General features: G+C 45.6%; 1 protein-coding gene and 1 non-coding gene across 3 annotated transcripts in view; both read right to left on the bottom strand.

The window, feature by feature from the left end:
• Positions 1-2607: 2607 nt before the first annotated feature.
• The window catches only part of Dram1 (DNA damage regulated autophagy modulator 1), a 35430-nt gene continuing 18670 nt past the window's right edge, over positions 2608-19367 (bottom strand). For both annotated transcript variants that reach the window (XM_050145720.1, XM_050145719.1), the window contains exons 4-7: positions 15320-15497; positions 6661-6719; positions 5145-5237; positions 2608-4623 (exon numbers count right to left, since the gene is read on the bottom strand). In XM_050145720.1, the coding sequence (XP_050001677.1) occupies positions 4579-4623; positions 5145-5237; positions 6661-6719; positions 15320-15497 (375 nt within the window). In that variant the 3' untranslated portion in view covers positions 2608-4578. The remainder of the gene's footprint in view (positions 4624-5144; positions 5238-6660; positions 6720-15319; positions 15498-19367) is intronic.
• On the bottom strand, positions 12489-12593 carry LOC126503874 (U6 spliceosomal RNA). The gene has a single exon (XR_007592443.1). It is a non-coding gene; the product is annotated as a U6 spliceosomal RNA (small nuclear RNA).

Genomic DNA, 19367 nt, shown 5'->3' with positions numbered 1-19367 from the left:
TATAGTTTATTTTTAAAGTCTCTTCTGTTATCCATTTTCATTGCAAAATGACCACAACTATTTTTATTAGTTTCTGATCAATACTCACCCCATCCCCTACCTCCCCCTGATTCACCCCTCCCCTCCCTAGGCACCCAACTTTCTTTTCTTCTCATCCCTCAAATCCAATTTGTGCACCCCTATATTCTTGGAGGCATGGCCTTCCGATGAAGGTCGGGTGACTCACCAGGGCCATACTCCTAGGAAAAACTGGCTCTTACTCTCCCTGAGCTACGGTTGCCAGTGGTTCCCAGCTATGTGTGGGCGGGATTTTGTCTCCACCCCCCCCTCCCCTCTTGGGGCTGAGATTTAATTTTTAAAGTAGTTATCTTTGGGGATAGAAGTAACCCGAATAGATGTAGATACTGCGAAGTGAATTGGCTGCTCGGGGTATACGAAGTTTGACGTTGTTATAAGACTTCAATCAGTAATACACCGTTTACTTAAAATGTTTGAGCAAATGGTTCAAAGGACTTCGAGTATAGGTGACCAAACCCCACTTACCTTGAAATTTCTTTTCTACCCATAGAGTGACCCAACAGCAGGTCACAGAACTGTCGTTGGCTTTTCTGTCTTCCTCTCTAAGAGGCAGCTTCTGTCTCTCCCCACTTCTCCCCTTCCCCCTTCTCTCTCTCCTCTCCTCTCTCTCTCTCTCTCTCTCTCTCTCTCTCTCTCTCTCTCCTCTTCTCCCCTTCTTCCTGTCCCCTCCATAATCGACTAAATAAATATCCAACCTCATTCTGAAAAAAACAAGAGCTGTCATTGGTAGAACCCCGGGTTAATTGTGTCAGAAGTTTTACAGGTAAATGTCAAATGTGTCTTGAGCTGGGTCTAGTGGCTCACACCTGTAATTTCTGAGTTTGGGTACCTTGAAACAGAAGTACTGCATAAAGTTCAAGGACTTGGCTAGCAAATTGGGTTCGGGCCAGTCTGGCCTACAGACCGGATCCTGTCTCAATTTTTAAAAAATGAATCTAAAATGGATTCCCGCCGGAGAGCAACAATCCACTCCTGATAAGAACAGAGGTGGAACCGGCTCGGGGCTTGGGCGGCAGACAGATCTGCTTCCTGAGAGGGAAAGCCTGCACCACAGGCTTCCCAGCAACTCTGGGCACCCTGGCCTCAGCCTCACACATTGCTGGAGTCTCCTCCAGCCCTTTCCGAGCGTCAACTTCGGAGGTCGCTGCCATCTCCATTACGAGCCTGGGGTTCTGTTGCCCTTCAGTTTAGAACGCGGATCTGCTGGGGGTGACCAGAGGGAGCCAGCAGCTTCCCCTCCGGGGCTTCAGTGCGGTTGCTGTCTTGTGCAACCGACATGATGCAGATGCATGACATTCTGGGCTGGAGAATGTGGGGCACTCGGAGCCAGACCGAGAGTATGTGTGTGGGGAGACAGCTGGGCTTTCCGGCTTGCCAGAATCAGGGAGGGGGAGCGAGCGGGAGACCACTTATCTCCCCCGCCCCCTCACTCCCCTTTCCTCATTCCAGGCCCAAACTCCAGACCAGCGTGTCTCCAAGTGAGGGGGGAAAAAAACGGGAACATGGGACAATGCCACATGTAAGGGATGTTAGGAAACCCAAACACAGTTCGGCACTGATGTACTTAATTTGGTTTATAAAATTGCAATTTGCAATTTCTGTGGAATCCTCTGTTAGTGTTAAGAGGGAAAACAAAAGGGCTCAGTTGAACAGAAGACAGGAAAAACAGAGTCCCGGACTGGAGTCTGTCGCCATGGGGCTGGAGACGGCTCGCAGGTCGCTGGACCGTTCTGTTAGTTTCCTTATCTGAAAAACGTGATGATAGCCTAGGCGGCTTCACAAAGGATAGATAGAAACACAAGAGCCATGGCGTACATCTTAACAAAAGGCATATGTGTTACTGAAATAGCTTACTTTTATTTTTTTAATCTGAAAAGATTATTAGTAAATATAGTTTATATAGCTTGATCTGCTTTCAAGTAAGTGGGCTTCTTTTTTTTGTTTTTTTTTTTTTAACCTGTCCAAGGCCTGTTTCTACAGCTTTCTGAAGGTAGCTTTACCCAGCATCAACCCAGGGATTTTGGGTGATGCCAACCGCTCCTCCCCCCCCCCACATGTGACCAATCCGAGCAAACCCGTCCCAGACACGTGACCCATGCTAACCAATCAGGGCAACAAGTTTCAAATATGAGCTTCCGGTGGAATTATTAGACAAGCCCCTCTCCTCAGACTAGGTGGCAGGCCTGGGGGCTCTAAAATCCCTCCTCACTCCTCCAGAGGACCAAGACGCTGCTGCAGTCCCTAACGCCAGTTCTGCTCGGTGACCACTTCAACTTGACCATCTGATCAGCCAGTCACAACCATCCTCCTGTATCCTGGCCCCTCCCAGCACTGGGGCTCCAGGGCACATAGCCCTTATGTGGGTGCTAGGGTTCCGAACTCGGGACTTCACGTTCGGGCAGCTCTTGCCCACCGCATCACGTCTCTAGACCCAGCCACACCCTTGGAACAAACACCCAACTGTCTGGAACCAGATAAATATTCTTCGTCAGAGCACCCAGGGGACATTTTATAACAAAGACAAATGACTAGAATAAAAGAAATATTTTTTATTTTACCTTCTTAGGCATGAAGTTCCAAGGAAATACACATTCGTAGAAATGAAAAAGAACACCAAAATGGGGATGACGTTAGAAGTTGCATGGAATCTGCAGAATGGGGTGATTTGGGGCCTTCTCGGTTTGCCAAGACAGGTCTAGCCTGTGTAACAATTGCTGTGGTATCTGTCCAGAAGAGAGTTGTCACCGAATCATGAAGCCCAAACAACTGGGATGTGTGCAGGGTACACAAAGCAAAATGGACAACGTTACTAGGTAGCACAGCCTAGCTGCTAACATCAGAATAACTAGTGAGCTAGGGTAAGTAAAGCCGGAGACGGCACCTCACACATCCGGTAATTGCGGGGATTTGTTCATTTGTTCACACGCGCATACATTCAGTGGGCATTTATTAAGCACCGACTGTGTGCCGGAAGGCACTGTGTTGAACTCTAGGTTAAGGCACATGTTCCGCCCTGAAGGAGTGAGTGCCCAGGGGTCTCCAGTGGACAGGCAGAGAGCCGCCCGCATTCTGGGAAGTTCCGACAATGTTCCTGCTCAAAGCCAAGAGCAGCATGCCTTCAGTCAACCACAGTTCCCACGGGAAAGGTGCCAGCTCCCCTTTCTCTTCACGATGACGAAAGGCCACTGTTCTTGTGTCCCGGGATTAACGTAGCATTGTATTACAGCGGACTCGCAAACGGTCGGCAGTTTGCACCCCTCCATGCTTGAGGACACACAAGACGTCATGGCAGAAGTGGCTGCTGACGTTCACCCACGCAGGACTCAGCTCTTGTGTGCCCCTGGATCTCCAGGAGTCCCCTCACCAAGGCTGCCCAAACGGGCTGGTAGGCCCTGGGCAGCTCCACTTTTCCAGACTGAGATGGGGAGCTTGGGACCTCGTTGGCACCTCCAAGGCCACGTCTTCTCTACTACAGCTGGCATTTCCTTTAGTCAGTTGTGAGCCGGATGAAGAGGTGGAGTCTGCGGGCCTTGCTTAGGAAAAGACCTGTCTCCCCTTCCACATCACGTGCACTGAACCCCGGCCACAGGCACTGAACCAGCCTGCCCCTGGGTTTCTAGGCCCCCTTCTTCTGTCTTGGATTTGCTTTCTCGCTGACTCGCTTACAGGGAAGCTAACAAGTCTCGTTCCTGACTCCCGGTCCCTCCCAGGGAAGGGCAGTTTTGACATCTAAGCTGCCATCCTGAGCCCATCCTACCAGGAATGAGTTCCTATGCCACCAGTTAACAGCAGCCCAGAGCTGTCACTGTGGCTGTGTCGGGGAAGCAAACCAGCCGGGGAGGCTGAATTTCCAGACCGAGGTCTTCTACACTGCTTGGTTAATGTGTGTAGTAAATGGGTTTTGAAGCCTTGACTGTAAAAACGTTGTGTCTAAAGCACTAAAAATCAGAGTGCTTTAGTATTAATTTATTAACTCTATCTTTACCATTAGGGAATATAATCACTATGAGTTAGATTGTGTAACTGCTCTTGGGATGAAAATGTGTGAAGCTCATTGTGGTTTTCAAAAAGCAAAATTTTAAAGTGACTATGTCCTGATTTGGCTGCTCCTTTTTTTTTTAAAAAAAAAATGTATTAAACTTAACATTTTTTCACTTAGTGTATTTTCACCGATCATGCATAAAAAGTCTAAAGAGTCTATACAAAAATAATCCCCTATTTTCCATAAAATGGAAAAATTTTCTTTTCTGCATATGAGTTTGTCCATATAAAGTGTCTTAGAAAATATAAAAATATCGCTAAAGTGTCATAGCTGCTGAGCTTTCTCTAGGAAAACATACCTTTGTAAATAGAACAACTGCTAAAAATTCTTAATGGAATTCAAGTCCCGGGTGTGCCACAGATACGTCCTAATCGGGGCGACACCCAAGCCCCTCTTGTCCTCTGCCACTTCCAGAAACTGTCTGTGGCATTCGCTGAGTGAGCAGGATGCCCAGGCTTTCAAAAGTCATCGTTGATTTCTGTGGATATCCTCAGGGTGACGCTCTACGGAGAGGGAGGGGAGCACACCAGACAGGGAAGCAGTCCCGTGTTAGCTATGACATTCTCAGACGCTCTCTTCCCCCTAAGAGGTGACCCCACTATTGCGCCATGCTTGAATTGAGCCCCAAAGGAGTTTCGGCTTTGTACATCATTTTGGCCCATGACTCACTTGTTCCCTGTGGTCAAACATGCTAAGTTCTTGTCTTTTCAACAACACAAAGTTTTTTACACAGTCATATTTTCAGGGTTTTGGAACTAGTGAGATCTACCTGAACATGGACAGGACCTTGAGCCCCGAACAGCAGACAGCACAATGTTTCACCGGTTATGAGCATTTAGAGCTGTGATCTGATCTATCCGCCCCCTTTGGGAACAAGCTAATAAAGTTGTGTGCGACACAAGCCCTCCCCCCAACACACACATCATTAAAAGGGAATGTTTTTCAAAATGCAAGAACTTTTCTAAATTTTTACTAATCCTAATTTTCATGGGCTCATAGAAGGTTTAAGCTGATGAATCCTTACCTGGAAATCTTGGATGAATGTTAAAAAATAGAAAATAAAACCAAAGGCCACGATCCATTCACAGATGGCGCTCACTACGTGAAACACATAATCCTAGCAGCGAGAGCAAAGAAACAGAGGTTAGGCTAGCGGGCTCATCCGAAGGAAATCACCCAAAATATGAGCGAATCAGGACCAGAGGAAAAAGCTGCCCAATGAACATAGACTGTGACCACGAGGAAATGCCAGGGGCAAAGACTCGCGGCGAGAGCTCGGAGACCAGCCGGGGGCTGATAGGAACGCACAAACGTGCCCAGAGTTCTATACGGCTCTCGCTTCTTGTTTGAAGACTCAATGTACATGACTTCAAAATTAGGTAGATTAAGGACCACAGAAGAGCTGAGACCTCGAAGCACTTGAGCCCCAGTGAAAATTAGAGCTTGATTTAATTTGGTTGCCCTTCCCTGGGGACCCCACAGTTGAAGGGCACAAGGAAGGGTCTTGTGGGCTCTCCCAGGGATGGCCCAAGAATTCGTGCGGGCATGCAGACAAGACCAGACCAGCCCGGCATCCCGCTGGGTTTGTGTGTCTCTCTGCTCCTGTAGGTGTTCATTGTGCAACCAGTTCTGCTCAGCACCGTAAGAAAATGCAGCTGCACAGCAAACGCCAGCAGCAAGACACCCATCGAATAAAGTTCCCTTTGGGGAAGACGGAAGCCCAAATCAGGGCCTCGGAACTGTGCTTGGAGGTAAGGGATAATGAACAAGAAAGTTGAGATACAGAAGGTCAAAGCCCGTGGTTCATCAGCTCATCTCATTTCTTTGGATTCTATTAAGTTTTACCTTCGTTTATTATTTGTAATTTTTTTTTCATTGTTGAGCCCAGCTCAGCGGTTGATTGCATTTGATTGGTGGTGGAACACTGCCACCTAGTGGCTGAGGTTTGAAGTACATCCGGAGTTGCTCACCGGTCATGATATCCTCTAGTATGTGTACCTGTGTGTATGCGTGCGCACGTATGAACGCACACTGTTCTCTACCACCGAGCTTCTTCCCCGCCCAGCGTAGTTCTGGAGTCCATATCCTGGTCTGTAGACCAGCAGCTGTCTTGGACTCAAGAGGTACAAAATGGCCAATTGCTCCTGTTCCTAAGTTTGCTTCCGTACTGTCTTTTTTTTTTTTTTTTAAGATTTCTTTATTTATTACGTATACAACATTCTGCCTCCATGTATGCCCGCACGCCAGAGGAGGGCGCCAGATCTCAGTACAGATGGTTGTGAGCCACCATGTGGTTGCTGGGAATTGAACTCAGGACCTCTGGAAGAGCAGCCAGTGCTCTTAACCTCTGAGCCATCTCTCCAGCCCCCGTAGTGTCTTTTGGAGCTAATTTTCACGAGCATACAGTAAGCTGATTCCAAGTCACACTGACTCAACGTTTTCCAGCCCATTCTAAGAAAGGACGGGGACTCTTCCTAGGATTCACCAGCCGCAGGCTCACAGACCCAGGCTCAGCAACTGTACCAAAGATAAGTGGTTACCTTTTCATTTGGATTCCATTCCAGCTTGGTTATAGAAATTAGTGAAGCACAGGCAATCACTTGAAAAGAAGGAGATGGTTAAGGAAATGGCAGAAGAAAACAAGTCTTTTACTATTAAGTATTTACTACTAATGATCTATTAACATGATCATTACACAATATTTAAATATAATATTTCTACAATCGAACCAGCTATATGAATTTCTTGTCATCTCAGACCCTCAATCACGACAGTAGTTAAGTTACAACTGGGTTGCAGAACACTTTCCTGGCAAGCCCAGGGCTGTTGGGAGCAGTGACACCCCAGATCCTGAATTTCTTGTAAACAACTTGTTTTCCCCTGATCTGAGTGCCTACAGCTGCTCTGAGCAGGAGACCTTCAGAGGTTCCTGATGGCAGGAGAGTGGTTTCTGGTGGGTTTGGCTGGGGTGTGGCTATCTCTATATAATCTGCCCCTGAACACAATAAAGGGGGCATTCTTGGGGCTTTGGGATCAGTGTTAAAAGGTCTGCGTGTCTGTCTGCATGTGTATTCTCAACCTCCAGCCCCTTTCCCTAAACTCGCAAACTGGGTTCTAGCGCACAGAGCTCAGACACGAGAGGGAGAGGGGACGGTGCGCGGCACAGGGCCTTGGGTTCAGTCCCTGGTTCCACAAAGGAAACACATAAATCAATAAATTCTAGCATGGAAATGCAGTTATTCCTTAGCCATACTTTTTTGGATGCTGGGGTGGTTTGAATAAGAATGACCCCCGTAAGCTTGATAGATTTGAATGCTTAGTCACCAGGGAGTGGAACTCTTTGATAATATTAGAAAGAGTAGGGGGTGTGGCCTTGCTGGAGGAAGTGTGTCACTGGGGTGTGCTTTGAATTTCAACTCAAAAGCACAGAAAACTTATTTAACAAAATCATAGAAGAAAACTTTCCCAACCTAAAGAACGATATCCCTATGAAGATACAAGAAGCTTACTTACTTGGATCAAATAGACTGGATAAAAAAAAAAAGACCCCTTGCCATATAATAATCAAAACACTAAACATACAGAATAAAGAAAGAATATTAGAGCTGCAAAGGAAAAAGGCCAATTAACATATAAAGGCAAATCTACCAAAATTACACCTGACTTTTCATTGGAGACAATGAAAGCCAGAAGGTCATGGTCAAGCATTATGCAGACATTAAGAGACCACGGATGCCAGCCCAGACTACTATACCCAGCAAAACTTTCAATCACCATAGGACAAAACAAGATAGTCCATGACAAAACCAGATTTAACCAATACCAATACCTAGCCACAAACCCAGCCCTACACAAAGTACTAGAAGGAAAACTCCAACCCAAGGAAGCTGGCTACATCCACAAAAACAAACAATTGATGGTTTCATAGCAGCAAATCCCAAAGAAGGGGAAAATGCACAAATTAACATCACCAACAATGAAAACTAAATTAACAGGAGATAGCAATCACTGGTCATTAAAATCTCAATATAAATGGACTCAATTCACCTATAAAGAGACACAGGGTAACAGATTGGATTAAAAATAACAGAATCCATCATTTTTCTGCATATAAGAAACACACCTCAACCCCAAAAATGGACATCACCTTAGAATAAAGGGTTGGGAAAAATTTTCCAATCAAATGGACCTAAGAAACAAGCTGGTCTAGTATCGTAATATCTAACAAAATGGACTTCAAACTAAAATCTATCAAAAGAGAGAAAGAAGGACATTTCATATTAGTCGCAGGAAAAATCCATCAATAGGAAATCTCAGTACTGAACATCTATCCCCAAATACAAGGGCACACTCATGTGTAAAAGAAACACTACTAAAACTTAAATCATACATTAAACCCCACTCACTAATAGTGGGAGACTTCAACACTCCACTCTCACCACAGGACAGGTCAGTCAGACAAAAATTAACAGGGAAAATAAGGGAACTAACATGTTATGACTCAAATGGATTTAACAGACATCTATAGAACATTCCATCCAAACATAAAAGAATATACCTTCTTCTCAGCACCTCATGGAACCTTCTCAAAAGTTGATCACATACTCAGTAACAAAACAAACTTCAATAGATACAAAAAATATTGGAATAACCCTATGTATCATATCGGATCACCATGACTTAAAACTAGAATTCAACAGCAACACTAATTCCAGAAAGCTTACAAACACATGGAAATTAAACAATTCTCACCTGAATAATCAATGGGTCAAGGAAGAAATAAAGGGAGAAATTAAAGACTTCCTAAAATTCAATGAAAATGACCACATAACATACCCAAATTTATGGGACACAATGAAAGCAGTGTTAAGAGGAAAGTTCATAGCCTAAATGCCTATAAAGAAGCTGAAAAAAATCCCACACTAGTGAATTAACAGAACATTTGAAAACTTTAGAACAAAAAGAAGCAAACTCACCCAAGAGAACTGGACAGTAGGAGATAATCAAATTGAGAGTTGAAGTTAACAAAATAGAAACAAAGAAAACAGTGCAAAGAATCAAAGAGACAAAGAGTTGGTTCTTCGAGAAAATCAACAGAATGGACAAACTACTAGTCTCAATGCCTACTAATTATCCTATTTGTTTACTCTTTACTTCCGTCTCCCCTGCACCAGATACCACGCTGTCTGTCTGGGGGTAGATGGGACCATGCTGTCGGCCTGGGGGGTAGCTGAGGAATTCAGTTAAATAGACTTAGTCTCCACACTCCGAGATATTAAATTCCCGTTTGACAAAGCCCAGAGAACATGGTGTGCTAGAGGAAAGGGAACGACAATGACTCAGAAAAACACGAACAAACAAACCATTAATTCAGTATGCACTGGCATTTGGGGCACTGTGGGGAATTCATCACAGAGCTCGGCCTCATCTGAGTTATTTCTTTGAAGGCTTCTCTATGGTAGCCATGCCCCGCAGTACTAGAATGTCCTAGTTGCTAGTATTCATGTTTTTAAAAACCAAAAAGATTTGGGGCAGTGGTGGCACACATCTTTAATCCCAGCACTCGGGAGACAGAGGCAGGCGGATCTCTGTGAGTTCGAGGCCAGCCTGGTCTACAAGAACTAGTTCCAGGACAGGCTCCAAAACCACAGAGAAACCCTGTCTCGAAAAACCAAAAAAAAAAAAAAGGCCCACTTGGTCTACAAAGTGAGTTCCAGGATAGTCAGAACCATTACACAGAGAAACCCTGTCTTGAAAAATCAAATAGTAATAAATAATAATAAAATAAATAAATGCAACCGATTTTAATAATGTATCTTATTTTATCCATCTTACTAAAATGCTATCACTATAATAATGTTAATATATTATTTAGTATTGGGCTTTTGTTTTGTTTTGTTTTTCAAGATAGAATTTCTCTGTGAAACAGTCCTTGCTGTCCTGGAACTTGCTCTGTAGACCAGGCTGGCCTCGAATTCACTGAGATCCACCTGCCTCTGCCTCCCGAGTGCTGGGATTAAAGGTGTGCACCATCACTGCCCGGCTTACTGTTATTTTTTATACTAGTAGATAGCAAATATTCTATTAAATATAATATTAATGGTGATGGAAGAGAAGCTATGGCTCACTGTTAACAGTGTATGCTGTTCCTGCAGAGGACATGGGTCTGGTTCCCAGCACACACAGCTGGGCAGCTGACAACTTGCCTATAAACCTCAGCTCCAGGGCATTTGATGCCCCTTCTGATCTCATGGGCACCTGTACACATGCATACATAACTTAATTAATAATAAATAAAATATTGGTAATGATATAATTTTAATATGTAATAACATAAAGAATTATTAGCGTAAGTTGGGTGTAGTACCTATGTCAGTAACCCCAACACTTGGGAGGCTAGGACAAGAGAAATGGAAGCCAATCTGAGCTACATAATGAGTTTAAGTACATTCACAATCTCCCCACCAAAAACAACAACAACAACAAACAACCACCAAAAACGCAAAAGGAGGAGGAGGGGGAACTAATGTTGTCATCTAAACTACATTCCTTTTTCTTACCAAGTCTTTGAAATGAGTGCGTATTTTACGTTTATGAAAGATCTCAATTTGGGATAGCCACATTTCAAGTGTGCAAAAAGCCAGGCAGTTACTGTGATGGACCAATAGTCCAGCCCTAGAATGGCCCCTGGGAGGAGCAGAGGCAAAAACAGAGAACAGGAAACCACCATGTCCAGGGGGGAAGTGTTACAATGATCATGTGTCTCAAGAACCCCGTGATGCTCTGTTCTCTTCCTTTCTTCTCCGCTCCCCCTTTCTTTCTTTCCTTTTTCCTTTCTTTCTTCCTTACTTCCTTTCTTTCTTTCTTATTGATTAATTAATTAATTAATTTTTGAGACAGGGTCTCATTATGTAATTCTGGCTGTCCTGGAACTCACTCTTTCAAACAGGCTGGCCTTGAACTCATGGAGATCCACCAGCCTCTGTCTCTCAAGTGCTGGAATTAAAGGCACGTGCCACCACCACCCGGCCCTTTTCTTTCTCTTTCTTCTTTTCTTCCTTTCCCTCTCTCCTTTCTTTCTCTTTCTTTCTTTTGTTTTTTCTTTTTCTGAGTCAGGCTTGGGCTATTACCATCATGGCTGGCTTCTGTGAAGTTTTTGGAGGCTTTACAAGTTGAAGCAAGATGAGCCAATAAGCAGGAGAAATTTAGAAGCCTGGTATGAAATGAAAGGCCTCCCAGATGGGCGTGGAGGCTGGCACATGACTTTAGTCCCAGCACTAAGGAGGCAGAGGCAAGGGGAACCAGGACAGCCGGGCCTACACAGAGGAATAAAAGAGATTGCCCTCACCCCGTGGTTCAGTTTCTTTGGGAGTCAGTGAGGCTGTTTCATGTGAAAGAAATATGAAGGAGAAGCATGCGCATTCTGAGGAGCCGTTAACGCCCTTCCAGAGAAACAGTACCACAAAACAGCTGGAGGCCACAGACTTTTTTCAGGAGGAAGTTTGTTGAAATCCATTCAGGGGAGTTTCTCGCAGGGATTTGACCTGAGTCTGTAAGGGTCTCTGACCCTTTGGCTTGGCTAGAAATACGAACCACCTGGACATGAGACCAGCAAATGGAAATGCTTGGATGGGAAACTGAGGCTGGCATGTCTGTGCTGGGACTCTCTGGTAGGAGTATCAAGAGATTTGCCTCGTTGGGGCAGTGGGGGCACACGCATTTAATCCTAGCACTTGGGAGGCAGAGTTCGAGGCCAGCCTGGTCTACAGAGCAAATTCCAAGACTGACTGAGGAAAATTTGCCTCTAGAAGTTGTAAACAACAACAACAAAAAAAAACTGTTTACAACGCTACAAATGTCCCTTACTTATACATTTTACAGTCAACACAAGCTAAAGATTTAAGGAAATCTCTTTTGAAAGTCCGAACATCTTCAAACCATAAACAGGACGAGGAGAAACAGGAGTTGTCTTAGGAGTGAAGGCTGCAGTGGGCTAGTACACACCTCAGTCTTGGGGCTTAGTTCCTCCTTGACTAAAAATTCCATAATTATATTTCCCCAAGACTAGGAGAGGAACCCAGCTAGGTGGTGCATGCTTTTAATCCCAGCGTGTGCCTTCAACCCCAGCCCTCAGGAGGCTGAGATGCAAAGGGTGGCCGCAAGCTCATGGCCAGCCTGAGCTACAGAGCAAGACTCTATCTCAAAACATTAAAGAAAACAAAAGCAAAATTGCATACTCAGGCTATCTGGTGTTAATATCTATTTTAGGGGAGAAACAGGAAGCTCAGAGCTTAGTCACACAGCTCTCTTTTTTTTTTTTTTTTTTTTTGTCAGTTGATGGGTTTGTAATGTAACAATAAAATTGCTGAAAAATATAGACCGCTTGGCGAATTTGCACGGCATCCTTGCGCAAGGGTCTTGCTAATCGTCTCTGTCACCCCAGTCTTACTGCGTGTGCTGCCAAAGTGAGCACGGAGCAGAGGGTTTAAAGGACAAGATGTGTCCCAGAGCTTGGCCACTATACACCATGACCTGGCCTACATTGCTTACAAAATAGCGCGCGCACACACACACACACACCCCAATTTTCTTTTCTGCAATCTGACACAAGATCAAAAGATGGAGAACTTTCCACCCTTGGAATACGGTATCGCTTTTATTTTCTTGGTTTAAATACTTCATTAAAGAAAGAAAGGGAACTGGGGGTGATCGTACACACCTGTAATCCCAGCACTTGGCTGGCTGAAACAGGCTGGCCAGCGGGAGTTACATAGTCTCAAGCAAGCAAATAAACAAACAAAACACACACAGGAGAGGAAGAGAGAGAGAGAGAGAGAGAGAGAGAGAGAGAGAGAGAGAGAGAGAGAGAGAGAGAGAGAAAGAGAGAGAGAGAGAAAAAGAGAGCTTCCGTTTTCTTTTTTTACTGAAAATAGATTCTTCTTGCCGGGCGGTGGTGGCGCACGCCTTTAATCCCAGCACTTGGGAGGCAGAGGCAGGCGGATCTCTGTGAGTTTGAGGCCAGCCTGGTCTACAAGAGCTANAAAAAAAAAAAAAAAAAAAAAAAGAAAGAAAGAAAGAAAATAGACTCTTCTTTGATACACTCCATCCCTACCACAGTTTCCCCGCCTTCCTCTCCCCCCATCTCCTCCACACCGCTCCTTTCCCCTAGGTCCACTCCCCTTCCACTTCCCCTCAGAAAAGAGCAGGCCTCCAGGAGACAACCACCAAACCAACAAAACCAAATACAGTATGACAAGGTCAAAAGCCCTCACATTGAGTCTAGACCAGGAGGGAAGGGGTCTTTCTTAAGACACCAGTCCTGTGAACCCAGACCTGTCAAGAGCTAGACCTACAAGCACGTACCACCATGCCCAGCTTTCATTTCCTGTAGATCAGAATATATATGCATGATTAAATACTCATTTCCTTTTTTTTTCTCATTGCTTAAAAAGAAAAAAGTGAATTTCGTACAGAAGACAAGAGCGGCCACTACAGAAAGGCTAAGCGTATCTTGGTTGACTTAGTCACGAGTGATAAGCGTTTAAGAGGAAACTCCCTGAGTACAGCTGAGCTGGTCAAACTGCCGCGTCCCCAGCGGGCAACGCGTCTGGATGCTGGGGGATGTCGCAAAGCTACTTCTTTAAGTGCAATGCCAATATTTGATGTCTTTAACCAAGCACTTCAAAAATATTAAATATTTTCATGTGGCTTGTGAAATCGACTGGTGGGAAGGAAATGTCAACAGGCTCGAGTGTACCTTGCTTTTTTTCTATCCCCATTCACTCCTTCCCCCCAAAGCCTGTTTGGATCTAATTCTTCTGTAGCACTGCACACTTTTCTCCTATTTCCTCTGAAGAGAACAGATAGCTGGCAAGGAAAAACTCCTTCATGCTTTAGGAACAGCGGCATAGAGGGAACATCAGACTTGCTGGGACAAAGATGCTTTGCTTTAGCTGAACTGGAATCTGGATCCTAAACCTTCTCCTGGGCCCATCCGTGCCCGTCAGAATAAAGAACAACTTAACTGGGATATAAATTTAGAATAGGAAATCAATTTAACTAGCCCCTGATTAAGGTTAGTGCGGTGGGCTGAATCAGAATGGCCCCCCCGCAGGCTCATATACTCTAATGTTTGGGTCTCAGTTGGTGGAACTGTTTGGGAAGAGTTCAGAAGCATGGTCTTGTTGAAAATGAGTCCCTAGGGGTGGGCTCTGGAGTTTCAAAGGTCTTTGCCATTCCCAGTTACCTCCCTTTGCCTCACAACTGTAGATCAAGATGTAAGTCCTTAGCTACCGCTCCGGTGCCATGTGGGCCTGACCGCCTGCCTGCCACCATGGTCCCCTCCTCCCTACCCCATGGCAGTCATTCGACTCCAACCCTCTACAAGCACCAAATAAACTCTCTCCTCAGTAAGTTGCCTTGGTCATGGTGTCTTTTCCCAGCAACAGAAACAAAGTAACTAAGACAGATATAAAGTGTCTTCATCCCAGCCCCCAAAGGTTCAAGCATCTGTGGGGGACTTGGTCCCAGCAGGTGGCACTATTGGTAGAGATTCTGGAAACTTCAAGAGGTAGGACCTATCTGGAAGAAGCGGATCACTGAAGTCAGTCCTTGGGTCAGGTCTTGGGGTGGCATGTCCCAGACTCCTTCCCCCACCTCCTCCTCCCATCCCTGCCTCTCTTCCTCCCCTTCTCCCCCTTCCTCCCCTCTATCCCTTGCTTTCTCTTTCCTGTTCATAACAAAGCAAAGTTGTCACGGTGTTCTGCAAGAGCTCCTGGGTCCACGCAACCATGGCCTGAAGTCTCAGAGACAGTGAATGGAGTCTAGTAACGGTCTCCTCTCAACTGATACCATCTCTCTGGTGAGAGTTCCCTCCCTCCGTCCCCAACCCCTGGGATATTTGATTGCCCTGATTGTGTCTTGTACAAGAATCCCACCGAGGAAGTTTAGCTACCTCAAGGTTTCCTTGGTTCTCTTCTACCCAGTGACCCCCAAGTTGCTCCCTTGCTCTAGACTCCCACTTAGTTTGTCTTGGCAGACTGGGGAGGGAGTGGGTGTGGCTTATCTCTTAAAGAGACAGGACAGACCATTACATCCACGTGTACTCAGTGAGTCTCTCCCTATTGCAAGACCCCCACTTGAGCAGCCCCCCTCTCTAGAACAGACCATATTTTTCCAGCTGACATGTGGAAAGGATACTGGGGATGACAGCTACACAGGAAACTGCAGAGATGACCATGCGGACATGGCACGTGGTGTGGCTGTTCCACTGGGGACACGATTTGTAGGAGATGACCGATTGCAGGAACGTGTAAACCACACCGCAGATGAAAGCCAGGAGGGCGCCGGCATCGTGGACCACAGGCATAGCTAACTCCTGCAGAGATCATGAATGGGTTCTTACTCCATGGGGAAGGGCTAACCAGAAGCCACCAGCCACTCCTTCACACACTCTGGGAGGCTCCAAGCCAGCGATTGTCAACCTTCCTAAAGCTGAGACCCTTTAAAACCATTCCTCACGTTGCGGTGACCCCCAAACATAAAATTCTTTTCGTTGCCACTTCATAACTGTAGTCCTGCTGCTGTTATGAACTGTAGTGTAAATATCTGGTGTGCAGGATATCCCATAGGCAACCCCTGTGAAAGGGTCATTTGACTGCCCCAAAGGGATCATGACCCCCAGGTAAGAACTACCGTCAGTCATCAGCAGTCAGGAAGGTAGGTGTCCATTCAAGTATCGGTATGAGAAAAGCCTCCCACTGCTGAGGAACACCTGCAGCTGAAGCTGCTCGCTCCACCATTATTCCGGTACAAATGAGAAAGGAAAAAGAGCATCCACCCTGGAGGAGAGCTGGGGATGGGCCTTAGAGCCTGGCATTCTAAATCAAGTCATAACTCCGCTATGAGACTATGACCTTAAGATAATTAGAGCCTCCTTCTTGGTCTGCCATCTACACAGTCAGCTCACAGTGCCAACTACAGGAGAGTATCTCCTATAAAACACTGCTTTGGAGTAGGGCAGTGGTGGCACATGCCTTTAATCCCAGCATCGGGAGGCAGAAGCAGGCGGATCTCTGTGAGTTCAGGGCCAGTCTGGTCTATAGAGTGAGTTCCAGGACTGCCATGGCTACAGAGAAATCCTGTTTAGGAAAAAAAGAAGTGCATTTTTGCATTTAGAAGCCATGTGAGGCAGCTCAAGCCTGTAATTTCAGTACTTGGGAAACCGAGGCAGGTGTGAGTTACTGTGAATACCAGCACAATTGCATTCGTATTCTACAGTGTGCGGTGTTATTTTCTATAACTAGGATATCTAACATGGGCATACAGATATAGGTCTATATGAAAAGTAAGGGACAGTCTATGTTTTGAAATATGTATGCCCCTTTAAATGTGGGTGTACGTACAGAATTCAGAAAAATAGCCAATGAATAAGATAGAGAAAGTACTTAAGATGAAAATTCTATATTATGTATATTTTACCATGGTTTTAAAAGATGTCTTTAAACAATTGAGAGAAACAAATCCCTTTCATGGCTTGAATGGGAAGCAAGTTTGCGTGAGGGCAAAATAGAAACCAAGGCCCCTTCTGCTGATGAGTCGTTTTCAGGAATAGTCGGAATTCGGGGACTTTCCGCATTCACAGACATCCTGAACTTGAATCCGTTTTCTCCTCCCGCTGTGACAACATTTCCTTCCTCTGCCCTGGCCATCTTGACACATCCTTCTGGAGCTAAGCTAAATCTGCAAGCTTCATGGATCCCCTGGGGATGCTTGTCCTGCCATGATCATATCGAAAGGCTCCAGACTTGGCTGGTGTAGCAGCATCTCTGATGGGTCTTCTTCACAATGGTCTATGTACTCCGTCACTAAAGGGGTCTTAACTTAGGTGTGGGGGAACCCACATCACTCAGGAAGCCGAGGAAGGGGGAATCAAGCGTTCATGGCCAGCCTGGGTTCCATAGTGAGATTTCATCTCAAAAATCACTCTCTCTCCTCTCCCCCCCCCCTNCCCCCCCCCCCCCCCCCCCCCCCCCTCTCTCTCTCTCTCACACACACACACACACACACACACACACACACACACACACACAGAACTTCATGTATTCCAGGCTGGCCTCAGACTCCCTATGTAGCTGAGGATCTTGAATTTTGTATCCCCTTGCCTCTACCTCCTAAATGCAATAGGCAGACTTGCACCATCCCCAGAATTATAGGGTGTTGGGGATTAAACCCAGGCCCTCGTGCAAGCTTAACAAGCTTTCTGTCAACTGAACCACACCCCCAGGTTCCTGTCTTTAGAAAGGGATGGTTCCCAGGTCAGATATGGATTTTGGGTGGATAAGGTGGAAAGCTTTTGCAAGTTTCAAAGCCATGAAGTGCAGAAAACAGCAGAAAACTGAGGGGTTAAACTTTGGGTATTTTCTTTTTGCCATAATAAGCACTTCGGTTAAAAAAAAAAAGATTAGTTTTAAGGTATAAATAGTAATTGTATATATCCATGATATTTATGTAAGTTTTGTATATGTTTATAATGCGACCTGATCAAGATAAGTTCTGTCTCTGTGGTGACTGTGCGCTACCAAGTCTGGCTTGTTTTCCTTTGTTTGTTTGTTGATTGAGATAGGTTCTTGCTTTGTAGCTGAGGCTGGCTTCCAACTCGTAATCCTCCTCCCTCACTCTTTTGAGTGCTAGAATTACAGGTGTGTGCCACCACACTAGGCTTATGGGTTTTTTGCTTGTTTGTCTGTGTGTTTTTTGTAAGAGAGAGAGAGTGCGTGTTCATGCAGGCTATGGTGCATGATCAAGACAACTTTGGAAGTCAGTTTTCTCCCTCTATGGTGGATTTTGGGGGTTGAGTTCAGGCCCCACAGCAAGGGCTGACATCTGGAGTCATCTCATTGCCTTGATTTACAGCTCTTAATTGGCTTTTTTTTTTCCCAGTTCATCACTTTAACCACTTGACTGTGACTATACAAGCATTGGATTTTCTTTCTGTTCTGCAATCAGCCACTCTTTTTTGTTTTGTTTTGATTTGGTTTCTGGTTTTTTGAGGCAGGGTTTCTCTGTGTAGCCCTGGCTGTCCTGGAACTCACTCTGTAGCCCAGGCTGGCCTCGAAGATCCACCTGCCTCTGCCTCCCAAGTGCTGGGATTAAAGACTTGTGCCACGACTATTGGGCTTCAGCCACTCTTTTATTCCATAAAATAAACAGTAAAATAAAATTTATTTATAAAAATAAAAAGTAAGCGTTCCCTTGCTTTGGCTCCTTTAGAGTCGACTATGAGGGAGATCGTGCCATAGTTGTCTGTCGTTGCTCAGGAGCCCCCACCTTGTTTGGACAGGGTCCCTCACTGACCTGTAACTCACCAATCGTGTTAAGCCAACTGACCAGGGATCTGCCTGTCTCTGTGTCCCCAGCCAGTGCTGGTGTCACCTGAGTTACGTGGGCTCTGCGCACTTTCTCAGTAGACAGCAATCTCCCGGCCCCTGGCTCATTTCACTTAACACGCTGTCTTATGCTATCACCTCACAGGTGGGAATTCTGTGCAGAAAACGAAGCCCTGGCAGAAATAAAGGAGGCAAGCACAAGGCAGGTAACCTGCGCACCCAGTGGGGGAAGGCGGGTAACCTGCGCACCCAGTGGGGGAGCAAACAAGGCAGGTAACCTGCGCACCCGGTGAGGGAAGCAAAGCTGTGGCCCTCTAGGGAAGATTTAAATGATCAAACTCCGGAGCCTCCTCCAGTCTCTCTTGGTCTCATAGTTCAAATTCTTCTCCAGGTCCACGGCTTGTAGCAAGCTAGAAATGCACCGGGGACCCTCAAACAAGGACGCTGTGGGGAAAGGTTTAGGAGCGCCCTGACAGGGCAAACAGTGGACGCTCACGGAAGTCGTAAAGCTCCTACGTCTGGATTTTTTTAAGGACTTAACTCATGGGCTCTTTAAGGTGAGTTTAGGAGAAAATCCATAATTATTTTCTTCACAAAGTCTGTCCTTTGTGATTTTCCACCCTATAGTGCTATTCCGGGGAGAAAGTGGTATTATCATAGCGTATTCTATCAAAGCACACTTTCCTCCCGCTGAACAGTTCATATACACTCACTGACAAGGTCCTCTACCCCTGTGAGCATGCTGTCTGATGCAGAGCTATAAACTGTGCCGGTCTAAGAACCATCCCCGCCCTATGGGTCATTCTGAATATGTGGTACAGTATAAGGAAGGTGGCCTTTCACCCTAACTATTGGCAGAC

Source organism: Alexandromys fortis, unplaced genomic scaffold (genome assembly GCF_014885135.2).
Source record: "Alexandromys fortis isolate MF-2015 unplaced genomic scaffold, M_Fortis_MF-2015_v1.1 scaffold_50, whole genome shotgun sequence".
Classification (NCBI taxonomy): Eukaryota; Metazoa; Chordata; class Mammalia; order Rodentia; family Cricetidae; genus Alexandromys; species Alexandromys fortis.
Note: the sequence above shows the minus strand (reverse complement) of the source record. Positions and strands in the feature narration are given on the sequence as shown.